General features: G+C 43.5%; 1 protein-coding gene across 9 annotated transcripts in view; it reads left to right on the top strand.

Moving 5' to 3' along the window:
* Positions 1-24558, top strand: part of nlgn1 (neuroligin 1) — a 282639-nt gene that overhangs the window by 180592 nt on the left and 77489 nt on the right. For all 9 annotated transcript variants that reach the window (XM_086048405.1, XM_086048403.1, XM_086048412.1 and 6 more), the window contains one exon: positions 24234-24500. In XM_086048405.1, coding sequence (XP_085904531.1) covers positions 24234-24500 — 267 coding nt within the window. The remainder of the gene's footprint in view (positions 1-24233; positions 24501-24558) is intronic.

The following is a 24558-nucleotide window of genomic DNA, read 5'->3' as shown; positions in this document are numbered from 1 at the left end:
TTCTTACATCCCAAAAAATCAGCACTGTTAAATTGGCAAACTCGGCGTTACCATGGCAATAGATTGTTGCGAAAAATCTCAAACTTAGTGTTTTAACATCATGGAGGCTTAAACACGTTCGTAGATGTCTTCAGGTATAGACTGTAATTAAATGTGTGAAATTTAAAAATTTTAAAAGACATTATCATGTGGATCACATTACAGAAGCTTTTAGCCTCCTAAGACCCGGACTCTTCCATGGCTTGCATTTTTAACTTCTCTTGGTTATTTGGACTCCTTGGAACCTAATGACTATAAATAAAAAGACTTATCTTTTCACATGATGTAGTTTCTGAGAAAAAGGATGTGCACATATGTGGACATTTGTTTTATATTTCCATAGAATAAATAAAGTAACAGTTGAGTCATGATGTGCAAAAGTCTGTATTTGGTGTCTGAACAGAGCAGGATTTTCCCTGAGTAAAAACTAAATGATAAATTGTGCCCATGTGAGCCACATGGCTCATTTTAAGTGCTACTAATATATGCAGGAAAACATGTATGTAAAAGTAAACATTTTAAATTTTGCATTGTTGCTGTTGTAACCTTTACTGTGTAGCGCGCTGCCTTCAAGTTTATCACCTCTGGGAGATGTGCATTAGCCTTACTGCAGACTGAGACATGGGGCACAGCAGTCACTGGACACTTTTTTCCCCCGGTCCCAAACATCTGGGTCATCCTCCTGCTCTGCAAAGCCAGAGTTGTCATTGTCATGCTGACCCAAAAAGATCATAGCCACTTCAATATGAAATTCAAAGAACTGTACGATATTCTTCTTTGAAGTGCCAAATATACTGAGGTCTTTGCGATACAGTAACCAGCTGTTGGCTGAAGCCAGATTGGCAAAATGCGTTAGCATCTGCAGTACTCATTCCCTTGTACGGCCATTCATGCGATAGTAACTCATCATTCTATCGACAAGGTCAACTCCACCCATCTTGGATGCAGCCCTAATATATATTCATTTATATGTACGGGCGACTGGTCGACTGGTTAGCACGTCCGCATCACAGTTCAGAGGTCGTGGGTTCCATCCCGGCTCTGGCCTCCCTGTGTGGAGTTTGCATGTTCTCCCCTTGCCTGCGTGGGTTTTCTCCGGGTACTCCGGTTTCCCCCCACATTCCAAAAACATGCATGGCAGGTTAACTGAACAATCTAAATTGCCCCTAGGTGTGATTGTGAGTATGAATGTTTGTTTGTCTCTGTGTGCCCTGCGATTGGCTGGCAACCGATTCAGGGTGTCCCCCGTCTACTGCCCGAAGACAACTGGGATAGGCTCCAGCACTCCCGCGACCCTTGTGAGGATAAGCGGTATGGATAATGGATGGATATATAGACACAATACAATACAATAATTGTATTTAAATAGCGCATTTCATAACAGCTAGAGCTGTAACAAAGCACTTTACAAACAATACAACAAATAAAACAAAAACAATAAAAGGCTGTGATACATGTATTAATTAATAAATAAAGATATAAATAATATATAAAATATAAATAAAAATATAAATAAATAAAGCCAATAAATTGACATAAAACACTACATACAATTGACACCGGAAAAAAGCCAAAAATTTCAGGTCTGATCAAAAACCAGAGAAAAGAAATATGTCTTCAACCAGGTTTTAAAATTGGAGGGGGCTTGCCTAACAACCAATGGGAGGTCATTCCAGAGGGAAGGACCAGCAACAGAAAAGGCTCGATCCCCTCTGAGGATCCGCTTGGTCCTCGGCACCTCGAACAACGCCTGGTCCGTAGACCTGAGGCTGCGCGAAGGTGCGTAGGAGTGGAGGAGCTCGGAGAGGTATGCCGGGGCGAGGCCATTTAATGATTTAAAGGCAAATAGGAGAATCTTGAATTGGTGTTATATGCTCCATCTTCCGAACTCCAGTTAGTCGGAGACGTTTGAGGGAGGACTGGCTGACTCCAAAATAAAGTGCATTACAGTAATCTAGCCGAGATGTAACAAAGGCATGGATGACTGTTTCTAAGTGCTGATGAGAAAGGAGGGGCTTTACCTTAGCCAGCTGTCTAAGGTGAAAGAAGCTCGACTTTACAACAGCGCTGATTTGCTGGTCCAATTTAAGATCACTGTCCATTTTGAAACCCAAGTTTAAGACTGTTGGCTTTAGATATGAAGCCAGGGGGCCCAGGTCAACAAGGTGGGATGGAGACGAGCCACTGGGACCGAACACCATAACTTCTGTTTTCTTTTCATTGAAATTTAGGAAATTCAGTGACATTCAGTCTTTGATGTCCGCTAGGCAGGACAAAAGAGGTCTTATCGAGAGTGCGTCTTTTTTGCTCAGTGGGATATAGATTTGACAGTCGTCCACGTAGCAGTGGAATGAAATACCATGTTTTCTAAGGATAGAACCCAGGGGCAGCAAATACAATGAGAACAGTAATGGCCTCAAAATAGAACCCTGTGGAACACAATACGTTAGAGGGGCAGAGTGGGACTCAGAGGAACGTAGGTTAACAGAAAAAGTCCTGCCAGCTAGATAGGATCCAAACCACTCTAGAGCGCATCCACTAATGCCCACTTGATGTTGCAAGCGAGTCAAAAGAATATTGTGGTCTACCGTATCACAAGCTGCAGTCAAGTCCAACAAAACGAGACATACGTGGTCTCCAGTGTCATTTGCCAGGAGGATGTCATTAAAAACACATAGCAGGGCTGACTCTGTATTATGCATCTTTTTGAAGCCTGACTGGAAAACTTCCATGACATTGTGTTCATCCAAGTAAGATCTTATCTGTGAGTGCACCACTTTTTCCTGAATTTTAGACATAAAAGGCAGCTTGGAAGTGGGTCTAAAATTTGATAGCACAGCTTGATCAAGGCCATTTTTTTTCAGCAGGGGTTGCACTACAGCATGCTTAAAATGGTGGGAGACCACACCAGAAGACAGGCTGCTGTTGATAATGGCCAAAAACGATTGACCAATAATCGGGACAATCTCCTTAAAGAAGTGTGGAGGAATGGAGTCATAAGGGGAGCCCGATGGTTTCATATGGTAAACCACTTCCTCCAAAAATGTCAAAGAAACCGGCTCAAAGGAATTGAACACTGCTGACCAAGGAACTTGGACAGAGGGGTCAAATGTGGCATTCGAAAACAAGAGCCCTAGCTGTAGCAACCTTGTCATTGAAAAACTGCAAAAATTTATTGCACATTTCAGGGGACGAGTCCGTGCAAGTCGGTTGACGGGGCTTCAGTACAGAGTCAATTGTTTTAAATAGGGCACGTGGATTTTGGCGATTTGCCTGAATCAGACATGACAAATAGTTCCTCTTGGACTCTTCACCTGTCTCTGGTAATGACGCCAGCAGTCCTTTAAGATTTGATATGAGACCTGCAGCCTGTCTTTTTTCCACCTGCGTTCAGCTCTGTGGCATTCTTGTTTAGCTGTGCGAGTGCTCTCATTAAACCATGGCTCCGGTCCAATTTTTTTTCTGCATATTTTTTAATGGAGCCACGGAGTCCAAAATATTTAGGCAAGATGAATGGAACCAAGTACTGAGCTCCTCTGTGTTTGAAGAGGGTACACAAAGGTGATCAAAGGCATCAGAGAACTGACTAGCAGTGAGGTGGTTAAAAACCCGGCCCCTGAGCTCGCTAGCATTAACTCTGACAGCAATGGAAAACATTACATATATACCACAATCCTGATCACACAACCACAAAGTCTATCATTGAACCTTGGGTGTCCTGGTGCCAAAGTGCACCCTTATCTTTGAACATTGACTACATTGTAGTTTGTAACTGATTTCAGGCCATTCCACACGGACGCTGAATCGTTAGCAGAAAACAGAAAGACTGTCTAACAATCGAAACATGTTCTCCTACAGATTTGAAAAGTACACCTCCACTCCAAACATTTGCCTACCCCCACCAGCAACTGCTTCATTTACACCCCAGACTCCCAGCCCTGCCCTGGCAATCCACAAACAGGACGTGAGACGGCTCTTCAATCAGCAAAAGATCAAGAAGGCCGCAGGGCCAGATGGGGTGTCTCCCTCCTGCCTTAAAGTCTGCGCTAACCAGCTGGCTCCGGTCTTCACACAGATCTTCAACAGATCCCTGGAGCTGTTTGAGGTTCCATACTGCTTCAAACAGTTGACCATCATCCCAGTCCCCAAGAAGCTTGCAATCTCAGCACCGAACGACTACACATGACCTATGCCAGCATTTTCTTTGTAGACCTCCGCTCTGCGTTCAATACCATCATCCCAGAACTCCTCTCATGCAAGCTTCTCCAGCTCTGTGTATCTCCTGCCATCTGCCAGTGGATCCACAGCTTCCTGACAGGCAGGACACAACAGGTGAGGCTTGGAGGGGACAACATCATCAACACATACCATCTGCACTGGGGCCCCTCAATGATGTTCTCTCTCCGCCGCTCTTCTCCCTCTACACGAACAACTGCACCTCAATGCACCCATCTGTCAAACTCCTGAAATTTGGAGACGACACCACAGTCATCAGCCTCATCAAAGACGTGACGAGTCTTCGTACAGACAGAAGTGAAGCAGCTGGCGCTCTGATGCAGCCAAACAACCTGGAGCTGAATAGGCTCAAGACTGTAGAGATGATTGTGGACTTAAAGAAACATCCTTCCTCATAGCTGCCCCTCCCATTGTCCAACTGCACTTTGTCAACCGTCGAGACCTTCAAGCTCCTGGGAATCACAGTCTCTCAGGACCTGAAATGGGAGGTCAATATCAATTCCATTCTGAAGAAGGCCCAGCACAGGATGTTCTTCCTGAGGCTGTTGAGGAAGCATGGTCTGCTAAAGGAGCTGTTGAGGCAGTTCTACACAGCAGTCATCGATTCAGTCCTGTGTTCCTCCATCACAGCCTGGTTTGGCAACGCCAAAAAAGGACAAAATTCGACTGCAACGAACAGTTAGGACTGCGGAAAAAATCATCGGTACCTCTCTACCCACTCTTGAAGACTTGCACACTTCAAGAACGAAGACAAGGGCACTTAAAATTCTCCTGGACCCCCCACACCCTGGCCACCGCTTTTTCCAGCTCCTCCCGTTAGATAGATGCGATCAAACCATGCACAACAAAACCAGCAGACTATTCAAACTGCTTCATCCCTCTCGCCATTAAACAGTTGACAGGTTCCATGTTCCACACAGATCCGTGAAAATTGAGAGGCATATGTAACTGCCCAAGACATACAAAGATGTCATTTTTAATCATGTGCTAAATCAAACACAAAGTCCGCCATTTTGGCTTTATTTTGAAATTCTGTGCCTATATTGGCCTTTTATAGCTCATATTTTAACTCGTCCTAGTGATTTTATCCGATGGTTTTCAAACTTTTGGTTTAATCTAAACATGTTTTAGATGAAAAGTTATTGAAACCTTTTTATTTCATTGCACACTGATGCCACCCACTGCGATGCACTGTTTATCAAGAAAAATGATGCTGTTTTTGAGGGTCTAAACCTGCGCGAAAAATCATGAAAATTTGAACACAGATAGACCTGGCATAAAAATATATACTGCAGAGATTTCCCGTGCTTTCAAAAAATGTCTCAAAAGTGCCCTTACACATTTTTAAAGAAGCATTCCCGGTTCTACGTTTTACCTAGATCTGTGACAATTTGGAGACATCTGTAACAGCCCAAAACCTACAAAAAATCTTATAGTGATAAGCTAAATCTTACAGGAAGTTTGCCATTTTGACTTTATTTTGGAATTGGCCAACATTTTTTGCCTTGTGTATTTTAACAAACTCCTCCAAGAGATTTTATCCGATCATCTTCAAACTTTGAGTGTTTCATCTAAACATGCTTAAGATGAAAAGTTATTTGAAAGGTTTTTCTTTCATTGCACGCTGTTGCCATGGTGATAAGCCATTTGCAAAGAAAAAATATGCTGTTTTGACAGTCTAAACACATATCAGGTATGGCATAAACACCTACATTTTTATGCTACTTGTCTTTTGTGCAAGTACCCAAATATGCAAGTACCCCAACATGGCCAGGGCTCGCAGCTCTAGTTAGGGCCCGAGCAGCGAAAGCTGCAAGGACCCTATTGTTTTCATCTTTCTTCTCCTTCTTCTTCTTCTTCTTCTTCTTCTTCTTCTTTTTCTTCTTCTTCTTCTTCTTCTTATTATTATTATTATGATTATTATTTTGATTATTATTATGATTATTATTATTATGATTCTTCTTCTTATTATTATTATTATGATTATCAAATTAATATATAAGTCGCCATACGCAAGGACTCAAAAATGGGGTCTGCAGTGCCCCCCAGACCCCCTTGATTTTTTTTTATCAAAGGAAAGTCCCGGTAAGTTTGACCTACGGCTATGAAAACTGTGAGGCACGTGTAGCGTCCTCAGACCTACAAAAATTTGTTGGTCCCCATGCCCGAACATGTACAGGAAGTGAGTAATGAGTATTTGAATGTACAACTTTGGTCCATTTGTGCACATTTACAGGGGTCACACATTTGCCCCCAGTCCGAGATTGTTCACCCGATTGACAAATTTGGGTGGTACCATATCAACACTTTGGACAACAACAGGGAAAAATATTGTATGTTTTCAACAGACTAATTGACGGGGGCGAAGCATCAAACTTTGCGTTTCATAATTTTCTCTTAATAAAGGAGAATATATATAATAAAGTGTTGTACGTGTCACCTAGATCTACGAAAATGTGGTTGTATACGTAACAGCATAAGACCTACAAAACTTCTTTATAGCCATGTGCTAAACCTTACAGGAAGTCAACTATTTTGAATTTACTTTGGAATTTTCGCAACTTTGGGGGATTTTCATAATGGTCATATTTTCACGAACTCCTCCTAGAGCATTTATCCAACCGTCTTCAAACTTTACATGCTTCATCTAGTTTCACAAAACACAAGGATAAGGTGTTAATTCCTTTGTGCTGGCACATACTTGAGAGTGTATGTTGTTTGGTGATGACTGGTGGAATGGTCAATGGATGAGTTTAAATTTTGGACGCATCATCTGTAGTGTCCCATGGGTCATTGGGCGTTTCGGCCTTAACACTAAACGCCCTCTCCAGGGGTGGCCAGACAAAGGGTGATCAACACCAGGCTTGCGTCAGTCCCAATTTGACATGAGAGTTTGTTGTTGAGCAATAGACTTCTCATGGAACTATGCGTGGCAGCCATTGGCTGCCTCTTTCAGCTGCCTCCGATGCAGCTTTGATGCCTGCGCGCAGGCTTTGGCCTCAGACTCCCAGGTCTATGAGTATTTTGGTGGTAGATCTTGCCACAAAGCCTCAGCAGCCCACCTCCACCAGGCGGACCTCAGTGTTCCAGCCATGAAGTTATGCTTCAGCAGCAAGCTCTGCATAGCGAAGGTGTTTTCGCTCCTAAGCCTCCTCCACTGAGTCCTCCCATGGTACTGTGAGTTCAACGATGAACACCTTTTTTTGTGGAGGAGACCAGAGTACCAATTCCGGTCTCAAGGTGGTTATGGCAATTTCTGGAGGAAATGCAAGCCTTCGGCCTAGATCAACCAGCATCTTCCATCACGGGCCAATCATAGCTGGCCTCGCTCAGATGGTATGGAGCCACTCCTGACTACCTTAGTCCCTTCACGGACAAAGGTAACTGCCTGCTGGTGGTTGGCCGCTGGTGGTGGTATGGAGTTGATGACAGCTTTTTGTCCTCCAGGGTGGATGCAAGGGTCTTTAGGACTTGGTTGTGATGCCATGTGGAACGTCCTTGGGTGAGACTGGTTTTACACCCTATGTGAATGTGCCTGAGAGTGGCTGGCATGGAGCAAAGGACACACACCGGGTCTTCACTGAACCACTGGTAAAGATTAGCCGGTGATGGAAGGACGTCAAATGTAGCCCTGATAACAAAGCTCAACTGCCTTGCCTCCATGGCCCACATGTCCTTCCAGCTGATCTTCCTCCTCTCCACACTGTCCCATCTCGTCCACTGTCCCTGTTTGCCCAGAGAGACTGCCTTGGCCCATCTTGCAGCCTCCTCCTGGCAGCGTACTTCATCCACCACCATCTTCCTCCGTTCTGATGCTGTGGCCTTACTCCAAACTGAGTGGGTGGATGTTATCCCAAAGCCTCCTCTTCCTTGTTGGACATAGCCCACAATGTCAGAATGTCTGAGGGCTGCTGCTGCTTCTTCCACTTCTTTAGCTGGTCTCCATTTGCGCCCTGTTGCCAGGGTTTGTGCAGTGTAGCTCACTACTACGTCTCTGGATTCATTCAGTGTCATCTTGAGCCTTGTTTTTGCACACTTGAACTCCTCTGTGAGCCTGGTGAAGGGCAGTTTAAGGACGCATCTCCGTAAAGGCCTATGGATGTAAGGCATCGTGGAACTCCAAGCCATTTATTGATGTATCTTGTGACTCCTTTTTCCAAATTATCCACAGTTGAGATTGGGACCTCATGAACTGCAAGGAGCCACAGCATCCGGGGTAGGAGTCCTAACTGCAGGCACCAGGCCTTTAACTTCCAGTCAGTTGGGTGTTATCGATGGCCTGTAGGCCACTGCTAATATCCTTACACAGTTGTTGCACCTGATCTTTATCCTTCAGGCTTGCATCATACCACCTGCCAAGGCTCTTTACAGGCTGTTCAGACACTGTTGGGATTGGGTCCTCTACGATGAAGAATTTCAGGTCTGAGAGCACTCCTTTCACAACTGAGATGCTTCGTGACTTGGATGGTTTGATCTTCTTCCGGGCCCAACTGATGTTCTCTTCTAACTTTCTGAGAAACCTCCTGGTGCATGGGACGGTTGTAGTCAACATTGTAATGTTGTCTATGTAAGCTTTGAGTGGAGGGAGGCACTGGCCAGAGTAAAGCCGCTGACCGCCTACCACTCACTTTGAGGCGATGATGATGACCTCCATCACCATCGTGAATGTCAGAGGTGAGACTTCCAAGAGCTGCCAAGATGTGGTAAAGTCGGGAAGTGGTGAAGCAAAACTGCACATCCTGGAAGTAGGATTTAACCAGGGCTGTGATGGTATCTGGTATGTGGAAGAAGTTGAAGGCAGACCACAGGAGTTCATGGGGCACCCAGCCAAAGGCATTGGCATGGTCCAGGAAGACTATGTGGAGATCCTTTCTCTCTGCCTTTGCCACTTGGATCTGGTGCCAGGTCATGCTGAAGTGTTCTGAGCACCCGGGGAATCCTGATATTCCTGTCTTCTGTACAGATGTATCGAAGTACTCATTTCTTCGCAAGTACTCTCCCATCCTCTGTGCAATGACAGCAATGACTGCCATTGGTCTTTCATAGGTCATATTTTAACAAACTACTCCTATTTTATCCGATCATTTTCAAACTTTCTGTGCTTCATCTAAACATGTTGAAGATGAAAAGTTATTGACAGCTTTATATTTATACGCTGATGCCACAGCGATGCACAATTTTATCAAGAAAAATTATGCTGTTTTTGAGCGTATAAACCTCGGCGAAAACTCATGAAACTTTGCACACACATTAGACCTGGCATAGAAATAAATACTGTAGATTTCCTGTGCTTGTTTAAAAAATGTCTCTAGAGCCCCCCTATACATATTTAAGGAAACATCCCCGGTTCTACGTTTTACCTAGATCTGTGACAATTTGGAGGCATCTGTAACAGCCCAAGACCTACAAAAACGTATCTTATAGCCATAGGCTAAATCTTACGGGAAGTTTGCCCTTTTCACTTTATTTTGGAATTGGCCGACATTTTTGGCGATTTGTAGAGGTCATATTTGAACAAACTCCTCCAAGAGATTTTATCCGATCGTCTACAAACTTTGAGTGTTTCACCTAAACATGCTTACGATGAAAGGTTATTTAAAGTTTTTTATTTTGTTGCACGTTGTTGCCATAGTGATGAGCCATTTGCAAAGAAAAATGATGATGTTTTGACGGTCTAAACCTAGGCGAGACTCATGCAACTTTGGAAAAACATCAGGCCTGGTATAAACACCTACATTTTTTATGCTTATTGTCATATGTGCAAGTACCCCGATTTTCAAGTACCCCAACGTGCAAGTACCCCAATTCGGCCAGGGTTGCGAGGGCCCGTTATAGCTACTCGCAGTTATTATTATTCTCCGTAAAGACTCGTAATTTTGAGGGACTAAATATGAAACAAACTCACTAAACTTTGCACAGACATCGGGCCTGGCGAAAAATTTGATATTTTGAAGTCGCAATACTCGAGTACTCAAAAACGGGGTCTGCAGGGCCCCCAAAAGCCCCTCGAGTTTTTCATCAAAGGAAAGTCCCGGTAAGTTTGACCTACTAGTGCGAAAACTGGGAGGTACGTGTAGCACACTCAAACGTACAAAAATTCTTTGGTCCCCATGCCCAAACATGTACAGGAAGTGAGTTATGAGTATTTTAATGTACAATTTTGGCCCATTTGTGCAAATTTGGAGGGGTTATACAACTGGCCCCTAGTCGTAGACGGTTCACCGGATTGACTTCAAATTTGGGTTGTACCATCTCAGCACTTTGGACAACAATAGGGATTCGACAGACTATACGACGGGGATGGAGCATCAAGCTTTGCGTTTCATAATTCTCTCTTCATGAAGGATTCTGGGTTTTACGTTTCACCTAGCTCTACGAAAATTTGATGGTATATGTAACAAGCTAAGACCTACAAAAACGTCTTTTATAGCCATGTGATAAACCTTACTGGAAGTCCTCCATTTTGGTTTTACTTTGGAATATTTAGCACATTATTGGCCCGTGGTTCATCAAAGCCCTGCCCCGGTAAATTTGATCTACGGCTACAAAAACTGGGAGGCACGTGTGGCACCCTCAGATGTACAAAATTCTTTGGTACCCAAGCCCTAACATGTACAGGAAGTGAGTTATGAGTATTTGAAAGTACAACTTTGGCCCATTTGTGCACATTTACAGTGGTCATAGACCTAGACGGTTCACCCGATTGACTTCAAATATGGGTTGTATCATATCAACACATGGGACAACAACAGGGAAATTGTTTTAATGTTTTCGAAACACTATACGACGGGGGCTGAGCATCAAACTTTGAGTTTCATAATTCCTTCTTAACAAAGGATTGTGGATTATATGTTTCACCTACATCTACGAAGGTTTGGTGGTATATGTAACAGCCTAAGACCTACAAACAACGTCTTTATTAGCCATGTGCTAAACCTTACAGGACGTCAACCATTTTGAATTTACTTTGGAATTTGTTGCAATTTTTTGATACTTTCATAGTGGTCATATATTAACGAAATCCTTCTAGAGCAGGGGTCACCAACTCCGGTCCTCAAGGGCACCTGTCCTGCAGGTTTTCCATTCCTCCCTGCTGTAACACACCTGTTAAAATGATCAGCTCATCAGCAAGTTCTTGAGAAGCCTGATAACGATCCTGATCATTTTAACAGGTGTGTTACAGCAGGGAGAAATGGAAAACCTGAAAAACAATTTTAAGATGCTTAAGATGAAAAGTTATTGAAATCTTTTTATGTTGTCGATGTTTTTGTGGTGATGCACTGAATACAATGAAAACTGATGCTGTTATTGACGGTCTAAACGTGAGCGAAAACACTTGAAACTCTGCACACACATTAGACTTGGCATAAAAATAAATACTGTAGAGATTTATTGTGCTTGTTTAAAAAAATGTCTCTATACACCCCCTACTCATTTTTAAAGAAGCTTCTCCGGTTCTACGTTTTATCAAGATCTGTGACAATTTGGAGACTCTGTAACAGCCCAAGACCTACAACAAATTTTTTTATAGTCATAGGCTAAAACTTACAGGAAGTCCACCATTTTGATTTTAGTTCGGAATTGGCCTACATTTTTGGCCTTTTGTAGAGGTCATATTTCAACAAACTCCTCCAAGAGATTTTATCCGATCATCTTCAAACTTTGAGTGTTTCATCTAAACATGCTTAAAATGATAAGTTATTGAAAGTTATTTTTCTTTCGTTGCACGCTGTTGCCGTGGTGATGAGCCATTTGCAAAGAATAATTATGCTAAACCAAGGCTCAAACTCATGGAACTTTGGACAAACATCAGGCCTTGCATAAACATGTTTTATGCTTGTTGTCATTTGTGCAAGTATGCCAATGTGCAAGTACCCCAATGTGCAAGTACTCCAAAGTGGCCAGGGTTGCGAGGGCCCGTTATAGATGCCGGCAGCTTATTATTAGAGTCCGAGCAGCGACCAATTTTTTGACATCGTAAACACTCACCAAACTTTGTAGTCTCATCGGGCCTGGCAAAAAGTTTGATATTTTAAAGTTGGCGTGAACGACAAAACAAAATGTCTCTGTAGCGCCACCTAGAGTAGCAAAATAAAAAACAATCCCGGCCCGTCTGACATAGGCCTACGAAAATTGGCAGGCATGTGTAGCACCCCGAGGGGGCCATACTTTTGCACCCTTGTCCTAGAGGATACATCCAATTGACTTCAAACTCCAGATATACCATCTAAAGGCCTAGGGCAACCATTGGGACAAAAATTGTGACATTTTTCTATAAACTGTATGACAGGGCAGATCATCAAAATTTTCGTAAAATATTTCCTTCGCCAAGAACGACAAAATGCTTAATGCACATGCTCCAAAAAATCTGAAACTTGGCCTGCATATATATTGTCACACCCTGAAGACAGCTATATGATAATATATTGTGTTGTACATAGAGCGCCACCTACTAATGACACGAAATGTCATTTATGTCATTTACATTTTAATGCACGGCACGGAGTTTGTTGAATGAATCCGACTAAAAATTTGTCAGTAAAGCTTCAAGACGTTGTTCTTGCTGTCCGCCGAATATTGTGACTTTTCGGGGAAGGGCGATGATGGTGCCACAAAATCTGATTATTCACTGTGAAAGTAAAAGGTACTGTAACTTTACTCAGATGATCCTATCTTCTCGAAATTTTTCATGTTTGATAATAGCCAAAATGTGAAGACATTTACAAACTTATTTTTCATCGTAGTGGTAGTGCCACCTAGTGGCTGAAAGAAATACATGTTTTTTCTTTGATGTTTTTTTCATAGCAGGTTAACCAGGTCCTCCTCATGTTTGCTCAGAAAAGTGTTTGACTTCCTGATGTTAAAATACGAAGTTTGTGATTTTTCGTGAAAAGCTGTTGCCATGGCTACAGGCAGTTCGCCAATACAACAACGCTGATTTTGAGGGTCTAAACATGCGCGAAATCTCACAAAACTTTTCACTCAGATCGGGCCTGGCGAAATCATCAATATGTTATTATTTTATTGAGGAATTTGCAAAAAATGGCTCGCTAGCCCCCCTTAAAAAAACAAAAAAAAAAACAACCCCGGTTGTATGTTTCACCTTGATCAACGAAAATTTGGTGTTATATGTAACAGTTCAAGGCCTACAAAAAAGTCTCTAGGAGCCATATGCTCAACCTAACAAGAGGTCCGCCATTTTGAATTTAATTTAAAGTTTGAAGTCACTTTGAAAAAAAAGCTTCTGGAACTTGATAGGCTACATCAAACACAGGAAAAATTTATTTTAATTTAATTAACTTTAAAATATGAATTTGCTCTGAATACAATAGCTGCTGGAACTTTACCCACATGATAATTTCCTCTAAAAAATTACTCACATTTTATAATAGTCGATGCCTGAATACATCCACGAACTTATTTTTCATTGTGGTGGTAGCGCCACCTACTGGCTAAAGGAAGTACATGTTTTATTGTTTGATAATAATATAATTCCTCATTCTCATAATTCCTCAGTAGATCGTGTAGACCTTCTGGATATGAAAAATACAATGTTTGTGATTTTTCGTGAAAAGCTGTCGCCATGGCAACGAGCAGTTCCCCAATAAAACAATGCTGATTTTGATGGTCTCAATAAAACAATATTTTTCTTTTTTACCATGCAATTTTTTAAAAATGTCTTTCCAGCGCCACCTAGAGCTTTTTTTTTTTAAATCATCCACCTGCATCTATGAAAATTTGGTGCTATATGTAACAGGTCAAGGCCTACAAAAAAGCCTCTCGGCGCCATATACTAAACATTTACTTGCTGTAACATGATCCTCATGATAATATCTTGTGAAAATTTCACACATTTCAGTTGAGTCTACAACTGAAGACATCCACGAACTTACTTTTCATCATCGTGATAGCTCCACCTACTTTGCAGTTCCATTGGGCCTGGCTAAAAATTTAATTTTTTTGAAGTCATCGTAAACAGCGCAAACAAAAGGGCTCTGTAGTGCTACCTAGAGTAGCAAAATAAAAAAAGAATCCTGGCCCATTTGACCTAGGCCTAGGAAATTGGCAAGCATGTGTAGCACCCCGGGATGTACAATAAAGTCCATTGCAGCCATAGTCTAAATTGAACAGGAAGTGAGCTATGAATTTTTGAATGTCCATTTTTTGCCCATTTTTGCACATTTACGTGGGCATACTTTTGCACCCTTGTCTCAGAGGATTCGTTTGACTTCAAATTTTAGATATACTGTCTTAAGACCTGGGTCAACAACTGGGACAAAAATTTTGACTTTTCGATGAACTATATGACGGGGTGGGGCATCAAAATTTGCATATTTCCTTCGCCAAAAATGACAAAATGCTTAATAACTCCCCTGCACATGCTCTAAAAAATCTTAAACTTGGCCTGTATATAAATAGTCACGCCCTGAAGACATCTTCATGATAATATTCTGTTGTACATATAGCGCCACCTAGTGACTACTAGAAATGTAATTTTTTACATCTTAATGCACTGCACAAGGTTCGTTAAACAAATCAGACTAAAAATTGATTATTCACTGTGACAATGAAAGGTACTGTAACGTGACTCAGATGATCCTATCTTCTCAAAATTTGTCATCTTTGACGATAGCCAATTTAGTAACTACATGATTACGTATTAGGCGCTTGACTGGCACACAAATTAGATAATTTCCCACGGCACACCTGACCATATCTTGCGGCACACCAGTGTGGATTCACCCAATTGACTTAAAACTTCAGATATAGCATTTTAAGACCTTGCAGAACAACTGGGAAAAAAATGGAGTTTTGATATGAACTATACTGATGAACTATATGACGGGCAAAGGGCACCAAAATTTGCGGAAAATATTTCCTTCGTCACAAAGGAGAAAATGCTGAATGCTGCACATGCTCCAAAAAAATCCCAAACTTGACCACTTGACCCGTACGAAAATAGTTATGACCTGAAGACATCAATATATATATATATATATATATATATATATATATATATATATATATATATATATATATATATATATATATATATTAGTGCTGGGCATATTTTTTAAAAATCTAGATTAATCTCACTCCAATCCTGGAGTTAATCTAGATTAATCTAGATTAAAATGGTTCATTTAAATTTTGACGACAGCAACATGTGTTACCGAAATAATGAAACTTGCTGATGAAAAATAAGTATTTTACTTACTGATAAAGATAGGCAAGAATGTACACGAACAGCCTAATTAACAATATCAACCAGATCTGTCTGACATGGCACGAGGTAATGAGACCAGTCTATTATTCCAGGACAGTCTTTACTTATCCATCTTCCACCAATCATCTTGGCAGATCATCTTGTTTACATTTTCTGGAAATGAATTTTTTAAATCTGACAATAGACCAAACAAACTTTTCTTATTTCGACATTAAATTGCCTTGAAATACGTACATTTGTCTTGACAGCATTATCATTCCAAGTGAAATTGCTTAAATCCCAAGCACTATAAGAAATATTTGGTAATTTTTGCAAAGTAAACTCGGTAAAGAATTTCACCTTTTGCAGAGTGCAGTCGTCCCTTCTTTCTATACTTACAATACTTGCCCATCTCCCTTACTTCCTCTGTTTATCTTTAACGCACGCAAACTTTCCCTTATATTCGCTGTAACTCCGAGGTAGTTGTCGTTGTTGACAGATGTCCAATAGTCCCCCAGTTAGTGCTACATATGCCGCCCCTGCTAATTTCTCGTCTTTGGAATTTTTCTCTGTGGTGTGCAGTTCAGCGACTCTCCTCGCGATGGTTCGCCTCGCGGGAAGTTTGTACGATGGGTCGCCGCCTGCAGAACCATTGCAAGTCCATCCTCTTCAACCGTGCTGACTGGTCGGCAGTTGGCGGCAATCCACTGAGCCCAAATATTTGTTAGTTTGACTGATTGAGCTGTGCTTACTGTTTTGCCTCGGCTGCATTCAGCTATTGTCATTTGATGAGCACATTTCCTGGCGACATCAGCGCTTGGCCCGGCATCATCCTTGCTAGCATCGAGGTGCTTTGCTTTATTTGAGACTCGAGGAACTTCTACAATAAACTAATGCCGCTTTGCACAAGGTGCACACAGCCATAGTTTTATCAAGGCCGGCCCGGACAGAGGCGTCAGCGACAGCGCAGAACACACCCGCCGGTACTAAATCAGATTAACAGCGATATTTTATTTGCCGCGCGATGAGAGTTTCATGTTAACGCTGCACGTTACCGCCGATAATGGCCCAGCTATAATATATATATATATATATATATATATATATATATATATATATATATATATATATATAGCGCCACCTAGTGATGACTACTAGTGCCATTGTTTACATTTTAATGTAACATTTGAATGTTTTTCCGTTTCAGGCATCTTTATACTCCCGCGGGCGGCATCGTCACTGCAACAGTGCTGCGCACAGTTTGCCTACTCGCGCAATACCCACACGCATTGTTTTGAAAATGTTTCAATCATTTAGTTTCATTCCAAGTCGGGGGGCGTCGCTACGGCTACTGACAAGTCACCTAGATGACGAGACGATGCAATTTACTTGTATTGCGAAAACAATCTTGAAGGTTGCAGCAAAGGTGGTCCGTGCGTGTGTAGCTTCTTTACACACACATACATGACATTACATCCACGCCGCTGCCAAACAAATTTGCTTCGGAGCACCAACAAGCTGCGTGGTGGATCCTCTCCTCCGTGGCAACAAATACATTGCCGGGCAGAGCCGTGGGAAACTGTACGTCATTGCAACATGTGATATAACGGACCGATCACGAGAGAGAATGCGTGTGGCGTCGTATACACAGCAACAATTTCTGACTTGTGCGCAGCATGTGTTGCAGACCTCACGCCAACATGTCTCACAGCACAATGCGTCGTCACATGATGCAATGCGGCAGTTATGCACATACATCCAGTTCCGGCGCCGCGCGAGTGGCAGCCCGCTACAGTAGCTCCGGCTCATCGGTGAGCCTTTTCGTGTGTTTTTGTTCCTTAATATTATTCTACCTCATACCTTTTTCATATAGTTGATAGTCGTAACTTGCATAGCAATGGACACCCAAACTGCGGTATTCTTGCTGCTGCTGGTGGCTATTTTTTGCGCGATCGTGTCCGGCGACTTGGCTGGGAGCCGCGCCCCCATTGTCTACAGCCAGAATCAGCTGTTAGCACTCCGTGCTAACCCTGCGCCGGCTCCCGGCCCGATATCCCCCGTGAGCTGAGGAGGAAGAGACAGGGATCTCGTGCGGGGGTTAAACGCTGGGAAAGGAGGAGACGATACCATCCCGTCCTCCCGTCTGTTATCATGGGGAATGTTAGATCGCTCCCCAACAAGATGGACGAGCTAGCGGCGCTTACCCGGCATGAGAGGGACTTCCGGGAGGCTAGCCCGATGCTATTCACAGAGTCGTGGCTAACAGCGCTAACGCCGAACGCGGTCGTAGAATTGGACAGCTTCCAAATCATACCCGCGGACAGGACGCTGGAGAGTGGAAAGAGGAAAATAGGAGGGCTTGCTGTGTTTGTGAACGATAGATGGTGTAATCCTGGGCACATCACGATTAAGGAGCAGCTTTGCAGCAGGGATATTGAGCTAGTAGCTGTTGGCATGAGGCCATTCTACATCCCGCGAGAGTTTAGTCATGTGATCGCGGTGACCGTCTACGTCCCACCAGCTGCCAGCAGCGACACAGCCTGTGATGTCTTGACTGCAGCAGTGAGCAGGCTACAAACACAGCACCCAAATGCCCTGATACTCATCTCTGGTGACTTCAATCATGCCTCCCCTTCCTCCTCTCTGCCTTCATTCACACAGCAGGTCACCTGCCACACCAGAGACAATAAAACACTGGACCTTTTCTATCCCAACACCAAGGAGGCATACACATCACTGCCCATCCCCCCGCTGGGCAAAGCTGATCACAACCTGGTGGCTCTCCAGTCTGTGTACAAACCTCTGGTCCGCAGGCAGCCAGCTGTGACCCGCACGGTTCAGAGATGGTCTGGAGAGGCCGAGCAGGCCTTAAAGGACTGCTTCAGCACAACTGTGTGGGAAGTATTCAGCGATGCTCACGGGGAAGACATTAGTAGTCTAACGGACACTGTTACAGACTATATAAATTTCTGCATGGAGAACACCATACCCACCAGGACAGTAAGGTGTTCCTCCAACAACACACCCTGGATCACACCAGACATAAAAGTTCTCCTGAAGGAGAAGAGGAGGGCTTTTGCGTCAGGCAACATAGAGGAGCGGAAGACTGTGCAGCGCCAGCTGAGGAGGAGGATCAGAGAGGGCAAAAGGTCCTACAGGAAGAGGATGGAGGAGCAGCTGCTGCAGAATAACGCCAGGGGAGTCTGGAGGGGCCTGAAGACCATCTCAGGCCACGGACAACCCAAGACCCAGACTGGGGGGGACCTGCAGTGGGCAAATGAGCTGAATCTCTTTTTCAATAGGTTCGATCAGATGCCTGCCTCCACTCAGTCTCTCCTGCTGCAGCCTCCACCTACTCTTCCTGCTGGGTGTGTCACCCCCTACCCCCTTTTCTCCACAGTCTCCAGCTCCCAGCTACACCAGATAGCCACCACTCCCTCCTGCCCAGCCTTGGCCTTCACAACATCTCAGGTGAGGAACCAGCTGAAGAAGATGAAGGCGAGGAAGGCAGAGGGTCCAGATGGCATCAGCCCCCAGCTCCTCAAATCCTGTGCAGACCAGCTATGTGGAATTGTCCAGCACATGTTCAACCTGAGCCTGAAGCTGGGCAGGGTCCCCCAGCTATGGAAAACATCCTGCCTGGTCCCGGTGCCAAAGACCCCCCACCCGAAGAAGCTCAACAGCTTCAGACCAGTGGCGCTGACGTCTCACCTGATGAAGACCCTTGAGAGACTGGTCCTTGTCTACCTGCGCCCCCTGGTGAGCTCCTCAATGGACCCACTCCAGTTCGCATATCAGCCTGGCATCAATGTGGATGATGCCATCATCTACCTTCTCCACACTTCACTCTCCCACCTGGAAAAGGCGGGGAGCACTGTGAGGATCATGTTCTTTGATTTCTCCAGTGCTTTCAACACCATCCAGCCCACCCTACTGGGAGACAAGCTGGAGCGGGCGGGGGTGGCCCACCACCTCACTACATGGATCCAGGACTACCTCACAAACCGGCCACAGTATGTGAGGACACAGGACTGTGTGTCTGACGTGCTCCTCTGCAGCACGGGGGCCCCACAGGGAACTGTCTTGGCTCCCTTCCTGTTCACCCTCTACACCTCGGGCTTCAACCACAACACCCCTACCTGTCACCTGCAGAAGTTCTCTGACGACTCTGCGATTGTCGGCCTCATCACAGGCGGAGATGATCGGGAGTACAGAGAATTTACTCAGGGTTTTGTGGACTGGTGCCAGCAGAACCGCCGCCTGATCAATGCGGGGAAATCCAAAGAAATGGTGGTGGATTTCGGTAGGCGCCAGCACTCTTCACCTGCACCAGTGAATATCCGGGGAACAGATGTTGAGAGAGTCTCAACTTACAAGTACCTGGGTGTTCATCTGAACAATAAACTGGACTGGTGCAACAACACAGACGCCCTCTATAGGAAGAGTCAGAGCAGACTCTTCCTACTCAGGAGACTGAGGTCTTTTGGGGTTCAGGGGACACTCCTCAGGAACTTTTATGACTCGGTGGTTGCATCGGTCATCTTCCAGGGAGTGGTCACCTGGGCAGGCGGCGTCTCGGCCCGGGACAAGAAGCGGCTAGACAAACTGGTCAGGAGGGCCGGCTCTGTCCTGGGCTGCTCCCTGGACTCTGTGGACTCGGTGGGGGACAGGAGGATGTTGGCCAAGCTGTCATCAATGCTGGGCAACCCGGACCACCCCCTCCAGGGCACCCTAACAGCACTCCACAGCACCTTCAGTGACAGACTGTTACACCCTCGCTGTGCAAAGGAGAGATTCCGCCGTTCCTTCTTGCCTGCTGCTGTCAGACTCTTTAACAAGAACATTGTGTAGTCTCTACAAACTGGCGGACATTAGTGCAATTGTGCAGTCCTGCATCTGAGCTCATATCGTGCAATACCCAATATTCCCCACTACTGTAATACCGTGCAATACTCAACATTCCCCACTACTGTTAGTCTAGTTTTATTTTTATCCAATGCTGTTCCTTACATTTCACTACAGCACTGCAGCACTGTCACTTACTTAAGAGTATTTTTCCTCTGTACTATGTACAGGCCAAAATGAGTGTTCCTCATACTTTTTATGTAGATGTATGTTGGTGTGTATATACATGTGTATATACACATGTTACTGCCTATATCTACATAGGTTTGATCCCGAATGTTTGCCGTCAATGTTATACATTAATGGCTACTTTATGCCGCCGTCCCTGTGTGACCTATATCTTTGCTGCTGTAACAATGAAAATTTCCCTACTGTGGGATCAATAAAGGCATTCTTATCTTATCAGTTGTCGCCCGCGCTGACGCGGGAGTGTAAAAGAAGCCTAAAGAATCCTTTCGGCGAGTAGGTTGAGATGAACTTCGGCCGCCTCATGACCACGTCACACGCATGAGGGCCGATTAGTGGGCTTGACTAAAATCCACTTCTGCCCTTGCATAGTCCTCTTCCCCAAAAATAACCGTCCGTCCAGGACGGACAGACCGTTCTGCCTCCGGGATGGACTGCTCAACTCTGCTCATTAGTAGCCTCATTGCTCTCACCCATTCCCTGCTCTATATATACAGCTCTTCAGTTCACTTCAGTGCCAGATTGCCACTTGTATTATTATTATAGTATTTACTCTCCAGCCCCTCTTTGTAATCTGATTTTTGCACCTACCTGATCTCCAGAGCTGGACATCGCCCAAATGCCACGTTCCGTCCTGCATATTTGATCGACCCAGTCCATTCCTCGTCTGCAACAAAGTAATCTTCACATCACAAGCAGGCGCCGCATGAGCAGACACCGCCTAAAAAAGAAAAAATATCAAACGAAAACAACAGACACACATACACACGCAAAGTGTGGTGTCATCGCGTTTGTGGGGCCACAAGGTACACAACACTGTTTTATTTTTTATTTTTTTCTTTACTCGGCCACATGTCAGGATTGCGGCATCTGCGTGGGATAAGGTACAAGTTAAGTACGTTCTCGACGTCATTTGGCTGACTCGGACCGACTGGGACCACGTGTGTTGATTAAATATGAAGACTGGAAACAGGCAATGCCCAGCTCCGGTGACCTATAACACTGCCTGTTCTTCCAAATACTGCCTCTGCCTGCTGCCTGAGGCAGAGAAGTTTGGACCTGTCTTGGATGTTTTACTCTGATTTGAATTGTGGAGCTCTCCCTCCTGGCCACTCACTGAGCACCTCTGTACTTTTATTCACCTATGTGCCTTTAGTGTCTCCTCCAACCCACCTGCTTGCCTCAGCCAATGCCTCCTCACCATGCATCACACTTGGTTGGTTTTAAGCAGGCTTCATCCCATACACATTTGAGCTCCAGCCTCCACTTGGTTCCCAATGCCTTTCAATGGTTCACCTCTTAACACCATTAAATAAAAGGTGTTTAAACTTCTGCATTTTTTTCTCAGTCGTGCAAGTAGGTCAATATTAGCATTCTGACATTTGCTTTTGATTGTCATTATCTGCTGGATTCAGTTCTCAATTTACCCTCGATCTGCTTGCATTTGTATCCCTTACATCTAGATATATTTAGTGTGCTCTATATTTTGTCTTGATGTGTATACCATGTGTATATGTATTGTATAGTGTGTATAAGGGCTGAACGAATAATTGCATGTGCAATATACTGTAATTGCGATTTGAGAAAACCCAATTACGTAATCGCGAAGGCTGCAGTTTAAATGGTCATTACTTTATTGACAGCGATAGGGGGAGGGGATTCACCGAACGCTAAGATAATTTCGCCGCAGCTACAGCATGCTTAATCCATTTCACCGCGCATGGTTAAAATTTCTCACGTGTGGGGAAAAAACCTCCCTGTGTATGTGTGTTGTCTATTTTGTGAGAGCGTGTGTGTGAGGAAGTGTCTATCATGGCATCGCTGCATGCCGCCGTTGACTTTGATTTATGTGTTCGTAAGTTTGAGAACACACACACGTAGACGTGAGTGTGCGGCTCCTTGAGCCATGACTAATAAAAAGCATCCATGCAAAGGTGTGGCGTTGTGATGTTACTAAATGGAGATCGGGTAAGCTTTTATTTTCTACATGTATGTTTTATTTATCTATCCGTCTATATGTTAAGTTGAGTGAGTGATTTAAGTAGTGCAGTCCATGTTTACATATCACGTTTCATGAAATGAAGTGACGTATAGGAAGTGGTAGAGCCACTGGATTATTGTTTTTCGGTCTATATATAAAGTTGAGTGATTAAGAAGTGCAGTCCACGTTTACTTCATGTTTCATGAAAGTGGCCAAACTACTGATTTGTTTACATGATGGTTTTAACCTGCCCTTAACTTTGTCTTTACAATATAGTATCAGTATACAGTAGTATATAATTATGTTTACGCCACACCTGTGTGGCAGAATTATGTTGTCCTGGTGAACACTTACCAAACATCATAATATTTAGTAACTATACTATATCTCTAATTGTAGTAAAAAACTGTCTTTCATATTAATCAATGCTTCATTTGCCTTCACCCCAGTATTCTACAAAGCATAACAGACTTCTTTATAGGACTAGCTGTTAAAATCCCTAATGTTCAGCACAACAGATGAAAGGTTGGAAATGTCATCTTGAGTGGAGTGGGACTTGGCACCGATAATCATGTGGTGCACCCCGCCCAACACATCATCACTTGTGTGCCTCAACGCCATTGGGTGTTTCGGCCATTTCCACAAGACACCCTCTGCCGAGGTTGGCCCACCACAGGCTGATCAGTCCAGCCAAGACTTTTGATTGGTGTCTCCAGAACTGTTGGTATTGGCTTGTTGTTGACGTGGAACCTTTCGTTAGCAAGCTGGCCTTTGACAATGGGAGATACTGCAGGATTTGCTGGGTTTAATCTCCATCCGTGCCCATTTGATGTTTCTATGGAGTTTATCCAGCAGGCGTTTGGTTCATGCGCTTGTTGTCGTTATTGTTGTCATGTCATCCATGTACGCCCTGATTGGAGGAACACGCAACCCACTCTTCGACCGTTCCCCTCCAACTTAGTCCAACTAAACCAATTTAGTAACTATGTCTCTCTAATTGTCGTAGATAAACTGTCTTTCATTAATGAATGCTTAATTTGCCTTTTCCTCAGTATTCTATAATGCATAACAGATCTGATATCGTTTGTTGTAATAAAGATTAATTGTTGAAAAATACATTAAAAAGTACCTTGAAAAAAAAAATTGCAACTTATATCGCAATTGCAATTATTTGGAAAAATAATTTGCAATTAGATTATTTTCCATAATCTTTCAGCCCTAGTGTGTATTAATTAATATACCTACGTATGTGTACATGCATATTGTTAAATATTGACTCATTGGTGGAGACTAGTTTTAGGGGATTATTAAAATGTGTGATTTTGAATGTGCATGCGTGCCTTTGTGCTTGTGGTTGGAGGTGTCTTTGTGTTTAAATGTTTTTGCATTATGTTCTGTTACCCTTAATGTTGTATTAATGGTGATTAAATGTATGTGTTAAAAGAACCTACTTGACAATGAGATGATGTATCTGAAAGTTTTTTTCTTGAAATAAATAAAACAAATAAACATTTATTACCACACAGAAATCTTGACTCAGCTATTAACTATATCTTTCTTAGATGTTGACAAGTTTGTTATTGATATTTACCTCACATATTTCAATACTGTTGTTATTTCCAAAACTTTATAAAAATAATTGCTCACCTTCTTTCCTTTCTCTGCTTCTAACATATTTAGGCCTCTTTCAAAGAGCCATCACCCAGAGTGGCACAGCACTGTCAAGCTGGGCTGTTAGCTTCCAGCCAGCTAAGTATGCCAGAATGCTGGGCCGCAAAGTTGGCTGTAATCTTGAGGACACAGTCGAGCTTGTGGCGTGTCTCCAGAGAAAACATTACCAAGAGTTGGTGGATCAAGACATCCAGCCTGCACGGTACCACATTGCCTTTGGACCTGTTATTGATGGTGATGTAATCCCGGATGACCCTCAGATACTCATGGAGCAAGGTACAAGAAAGTATTTTGGGCATAACCATTTGGTTGATTATTTAGTCTTTCACAATAT

Source organism: Filicampus tigris, chromosome 12 (genome assembly GCF_054856515.1).
Source record: "Filicampus tigris isolate MCC_2025a chromosome 12, RoL_Ftig_1.0, whole genome shotgun sequence".
Taxonomy (NCBI): Eukaryota; Metazoa; Chordata; class Actinopteri; order Syngnathiformes; family Syngnathidae; genus Filicampus; species Filicampus tigris.
The sequence above is the reverse complement of the archived record's forward strand: the minus strand, read 5'-3'. Positions and strand labels throughout refer to the sequence as shown.